The 5,921-nt window shown below is 64.0% G+C and overlaps 1 protein-coding gene across 1 annotated transcript in view; it reads left to right on the top strand.

The window, feature by feature from the left end:
- Nucleotides 1-5,921, top strand: part of PLXND1 (plexin D1) — a gene marked incomplete at its 5' end in the record, with an annotated part of 61,425 nt that overhangs the window by 19,316 nt on the left and 36,188 nt on the right. Inside the window, 5 exon segments of the mRNA XM_006172068.3 lie at nt 1,141-1,317; nt 4,084-4,215; nt 4,405-4,505; nt 4,588-4,717; nt 5,728-5,905. Of these exon segments, the coding sequence (XP_006172130.3) occupies nt 1,141-1,317; nt 4,084-4,215; nt 4,405-4,505; nt 4,588-4,717; nt 5,728-5,905 (718 nt within the window).

Raw genomic sequence — 5,921 nt, 5'->3', positions numbered from 1 at the left:
GGGGGGCACCGTCCTCCCCAGTGGTGCCCTGACATCCTGCGACCTTTCTCACAATTGATACGGATTTTGACGTCCCTGAGGGAGGGGGTTGCTGTCCTGGGTAACGAGCCATAATGCGTGTGCTCGGTCCCATCGGACGCAGGGTCGCGCCCATGGTCCTCTCCTCTCACCCCCTGACGCCTGCACGGTCCCCGATTTGCAGTGGTCGTCAGAGGCGCTTCCTGGAGGCCCTTTGGGACCAGCAGGACCAAATTCAGGAAATGGCTTGGGACGAGGCCCTTCCTGCAGCGCCGGGCTCCTGGGAGGGGCGACGTTTGCCTCGGGAGGGGCGACGTTTGCCTCCGCAGGGACACAGCACGGTGCATTCAGATATGCCTGGCCCCGTTCTGCCCAGCTGCGGTGTGGACAGCTGAGGGTGTGCGTGATTGAAGATGGGAGAGGGCATCAAGCTGGTGGGCGGGGGGTCAGAGCCGGGGCATGGAGGAGGAGGCCCAGGGGCAGGGAGACAGAGAGCCCCCAGGCTGGAGGGACTGCTTTGGGCCCAGGCAGGTATTTGGAGGCCAACGATGGCTCTGGGGTCTGGTGTGGACTGCCCCCAGCCAGAGGCCTAGCTGCAAGGGCAGAGTCACCCCAACCTCCTCGGCCTGTTAGAAGTCACAGCCAACCACGCCCCTCACCAGGGTGAGGTTTTGTAGAGGATTTTGCCTTAGGGCATGCGTGCTCGCCAGAGAGAGACAGAGACTGTGAGAGAGAAAGTGAGAACTCACCCCCTGGGGGGATAGCCATGCCACAATCCCTTCTCCTCCCAGGATCTTGGGCACACACACACACATGCATGGCATGAGTTTTAAGTTACTAGATCCAGGACTCGAACTGCAGTAGGGCATGCAGGAGTCCAGCGACATAACTGCTATGCCATCTGCTGGCCCCTCCCGTGTTCCTTTAAATCTTCCTGTGGGGAGCTCCTGGCTAAAGCGGAGATCAGGGCCAGGCCTAGGCTTGGGGCCAGGGCCTCTATGAGCTTGGGTCTTGACCCAGGGCCCAAAGATCTGGTGCTGAGGTCCCAGGCAGCAGCCGGCTGTGTGGCAGGGTGCTGAGGAAGGTTCTGGACCATGGTCTGACGGGCCCTTTCTCTTGCAGCTGCAGCCGGAACAGCTGGACTGCGGGGCGGCCCACCTGCAGCACCCGCTGTCCATCCTGAGGCCCCTGAAGGCCACCCCTGTGTTCCGGGCGCCAGGCCTCACCTCTGTGGCCGTGGCCAGCGTCAACAACTACACGGCCGTCTTCCTGGGCACGGCCAGCGGGAGACTTCTCAAGGTAGGGTGGGGCAGTCGATCCAAGTCTCCACGCCCCACCCCCCTACACTTCACACTGCATCGCCCCTAGCTAGTTTCCCACTAGTGCCCAGAGCAGAGGGGACAGCCTTTGTCTCAGGGCCTCTGTGCCCGGGGTTTTGAAGCCAGATGCCTCTGAGTTCTGGTCTCTGGGCTCTGCCCTGCCTGCTGTCCCCGCCCTGGAGGTGTTCGCTATAGGGCGCGTGCGCTTGCTAGGAAGACAGAGACAGAGAGACAGAAAGCGAGAAATCACCCCCCGGGGGGATGACCACTCCGCAATCCCTTCTCCATTCTCCTCTCGGGATCTTGGGCACGCACGCACACGTGCCTAGGACTCGAACCACGGTCGGCTACATGGGAGTCCAGCGATGTAACCATTACACTAACTGCTGGTCCCACCCTGCCCTCGGTTTGACCTTGGGCAAGGCTGGTCCTCTCTCGCCCTTGGTTTCCCGTCCGCCAAGGGCTGATGGCGGAAGGCCTTCCCCCACGCTGGCAAGTAGGGCCACTCCCCCACCTCCGGGCCACCTAGCAGAGGTGAGGTCTTTGGGGTTAATTATCTGGTATCGCCGCTCTAAGGCCGGATGGTGGGGGGTGCTGGCCTGTTCCCCAGGTGGATGGCTGCCCCTGCCCCTGGGCTCCCTGTCAGGAAGCCAGCTGCCTGGCAGACCCCTCAGTTGGGCTGTGTGGGGATCAGAGCCCCAGGACCTGCTAGCAGGGATGAGGAGAGCAGAGAGGGGGGGCTTGGGGTGTGTCCTCCTTGGCCTCTGAATCCCCGTTGCGAGGTCCGAGGTTGAGGGGGCTCCCGACGGGGTCAGATACTCGGACTTGGATCCTGGCTCCCCCCGGGGCAGCTGTGTACCCTGGCTAGTCACCCCTCAACTCAGAGCCTTGCTTTTCCTCGTCTGTCTTGGGGAAACTGAGCCCGGCCTTCTGGGACAGCGAGCAGTCTCCTCCAGCCTCTGCCCGTGAAGCTGCGGGCATTAACCCCGTGTCTGCCCGGTGCCTCGAAGCCACAGACACCATCTAGTCCACTTCCCACACCCACACAAGGGGCCACGCAGTCCCCACCTATACGTGAGGACTCTGAGGTTCTGAGGGGGACATGACCACCCCGGGGCACCTGTCACAGGCAGGGTTGATTCAGGTCCGGCCAGCCCAGGAACCTCATTGCCCCATCCTGCTTAAATCTCACCAGGGCCCCGGACAGGGTGCTTTATAGGCACTGAGGAAGTGGGGGGAATGAGTGTCTGGGGGTGGCGGAGTGGGCTGAGCCAGGCTTGGCCAAGGCAGCTCCCCACAGGAAGGTTCCTGGTTCAAGTCTGGAGACCCCTCCCCTACCCGGCTCAGTGGGCCCCGGGCTTGCTGCAGCTGGGGTGGACAGGGCGTCGGGGCGCTGCTGGGGTGCTGGCATGCTCGCTCTGTTCTCTTGCTCATGGAAGAAATCAATTTAAAAAGAGGCCGCCTGGGAAGGGGAGGTCCCAGGCTGGGACGAGCCTGCCTGGGGAGAGCGGTTTGGACCGGTGTCGGAGGGCATCTGGGCCGCGTTTGCACATTAGTGGAGGGCGGGAGGAATGTTCCAGAAGATGGTGTAGCAGGCAAAGGCCTGGAGGCCGGCCTGTGCGAGCTGGGTGGAGGGGGTGGAGCGCGGCTGGGGTCAGGCGGACAGTCGGGTCCTCCAGGCTGAGTGGGTTGTCCTGTAGCAGGAGGGGGCGCCGGGGCAGGAGCTTTGTATGGCTCCGGCCTGTGTCCTCGTGTGTGAAGCGGGGGCAAGAGGCTGTGTGTGTGCGTCTGTGTGTGTGTGTTCACGCTTCTGTGTGTGTGCGCTTCTGTGTGTGTCTGTGTGTTTCTGTGTGTGTTTCTGTGTGTGTGTCTGTGTCTGTGTGTCTGTGTGTGTGTGTCTGTGTGTATGTCTGTGTGTGTCTGTATGTCTGTGTGTGTCTGTGTGTCTGTCTGTGTGTCTGTGTGTCTGTGTGTGTGTGTCTGTATGTGTCTGTGTGTCTGTCTGTGTGTCTGTGTGTCTGTGTGTGTGTCTGTCTCTGTGTGTGTGTCTGTGTGTGTGTGTCTGTGTGTGTCTGTTTGTCTGTGTCTGTGTGTCTGTCTGTGTATCTGTGTGTCTGTCTGTGTGTCTGTATGTCTGTGTGTGTCTGTGTGTGTGTCTGTGTGTGTCTGTGTGTGTGTCTGTATGTCTGTGTGTGTCTGTGTGTGTGTCTGTCTCTGTGTGTGTCTGTGTGTGTCTGTATGTCTGTGTGTCTGTGTGTGTCTGTGTGTCTGTGTGTGTCTGTGTTTCTGTGTGTGTCTGTGTGTCTGTGTGTATGTCCGTATGTGCGGAGGGGGCCTGACCAGTGTCTTCAAGTCATGCCCACCACAGCCTCGAGGGGCAGGGACTGTGATCCGCCCCAACTGCTGGGGGGGACAGACTGGGGGACACTGAGGCTCAGGGAGACAGGCTAGGGGGGAAGGGCTTGTCCCAGTCCTGCTCCCAAGTGGGGGACCAGAGTGGAAGCGCAGCCCTGCCCTTCCGGGGGACTGGTAACCGGAGAGCCCGCCTAGCCGCGGTGGGAGGAGCCCGGTGGGGCAGGGCTCGGGTGGGCGTGGCCGCCGGGCGGGGGCGGAGCGCCGGGCCCCACCCTCCCGCAGGTGCAGGTGCAGGTGCAGGAGCGAGCTCCCAGGGCCGCGGAGGGCTGAGACAGAGTCCGGTGGCCGCCGTGCCGTGCGGGGACTCTCCCTGACGGCCGCCCTCCCGCAGATCAGCCTGAACGAGAGCATGCAGGTGGTGAGCAGGCGTGGGGTGACGGCGGCCTACGGGGAGCCCGTGCACCACGTGATGCAGTTCGACCCTGCGGACCCGGGGTACTTGTATCTGATGACGACCCACCAGGTAGGCTGGGGCCCAGGCCCGGCCCAGCCCTCACGCTCTCCTGGCCCTCGCACACGCCCTCTGTCCCGTCCGCACCTCCCCGGCCCACCCTGCCTCAGTTTCCCCAGCCTGTGGGCCCTCGCCCTCTGCCTCCCCACCTCCCCGAGGGAGGGACGGCAGCCCACTGAGCAGGACCCCCTCCGTCTCCAGATGGCCAGGGTGAGGGTGGCGGCGTGTGACGTGTACTCCACCTGCGAGGACTGCGTGGGCGCGGCCGACGCCTACTGCGGCTGGTGCGCCCTGGAGACACGGTGAGGCCCCCTGGCAGGGCTGGGCCGGGCTGGGCTGGCGCTGGCGGCGCGCTGGCGCCCCTGACCCTGCAGGTCGCCGCAGGTGCGCGTTGCAGCAGGACTGTGCCAACTCCAGCCAGCGACACTTCTGGACCAGCACCAGCGAGGGCCCGGGCCGCTGCCCAGCCATGACCGTCCTGCCTGCAGAGATCGACGTGCACCGGGAGTACCCCGTGAGTGCTGGGAGCCGGGTCCACCCCGGAGCCTCCCTCCACCCAGCCCCGGTGGCAGGACCCCTGCCCCAGTCTCAGCAAGATGGGGCAGTGACTGGGATCGGCTGAGCGCCTGTAGCCTGCTCTGAACTCTCCCTTTTCACACAAGCGCAGACGGCACAGAGAGGCAGAGGACTTGCTTAGGGCCACACAGCTAGGGAGCTGGGCTTTGAACTCGGCAGGCGGGTGGAGTCCCAGGAGGAGGGCGGGTTGGAGGTGGGGTGGAGAGCAAGCATGCCCCTCTCCCGGCCTCAGCACACAGAGCTCAGTGGCAGGCGGGGCTGGCGAGCCCACACGGGGGCGGGGGCCAGTGACTCGTACCTGGGGAGCTAGAGCAGACAGCACTGGCTGGTGGGGAGGGGGGCTCCAGGCTGCTCAGCCCTGGGGCTCTGTGTCCCCCCACCCTTCCATTCCGCCATGGTCAGGTACCACAGCGTCCCTCCCTCCTGGTGTCCCCTCGAGCAGACACGTTACTGAGCACCTACTGTGCGCCAAGCGCAACTGGAGGCTCTGGGCCGGGTCAGTGAGGAAGACAGGCCGCTGGCCCTCGACACCTGGCCTATTCTAGGGAGAGACAGGGAGGCAGCGAGTACTGGGGGTCGGAGAGGCCGAGCAGGGCATCGGGATGAGTGAGGGCTGCCTACGACACAGCCAGGTCGGGCGGGTGGTGACCTTTAAGTAAACACAGGAAGGAGGGCAGTGCGGAGACCCCGAGGGGGGCCGAGGTCAGCGTGTTGGGCAAGTGTTAGGGGAGGGGTCACTGGAGTCACTGAGGTCACAGGGGCAGATGGGGGGGAGCTGCAGATTGGGAGAGGGGCCCAGAGAGTCACGTTGTGGAGAACCACAGTCTGGCCTTGAGTCCTGGCTGTGGGCGGACACTGGGGCAGACCTGGGTCCTTCTCAGCCGGGGGGTTGGGCAGGGCTGGGAGGGGAGTGGTCTGGCCCCTGGAGTAAGGGCCGGTCATCCCCAGGGCATGATCCTGCAAATCTCGGGCAGCCTGCCCAGCCTCAGCGGCATGGAGATGGCTTGTGACTACGGCAGGGGGATCCTCACAGTGGCACGGGTGCCGGGCCCCGCCTACGGCCACCAGATCGCCTACTGCAACCTGCTGCCCAGGGACCGGTTCCCGCCTTTCCCCCTGCACCAGGGTAAGCCTGTCGGCCA

Source organism: Tupaia chinensis, unplaced genomic scaffold, assembly GCF_000334495.1.
Source record: "Tupaia chinensis unplaced genomic scaffold, TupChi_1.0 Scaffold000704_1, whole genome shotgun sequence".
Lineage (NCBI taxonomy): Eukaryota > Metazoa > Chordata > Mammalia > Scandentia > Tupaiidae > Tupaia > Tupaia belangeri.
The sequence above is the reverse complement of the archived record's forward strand: the minus strand, read 5'-3'. Positions and strand labels throughout refer to the sequence as shown.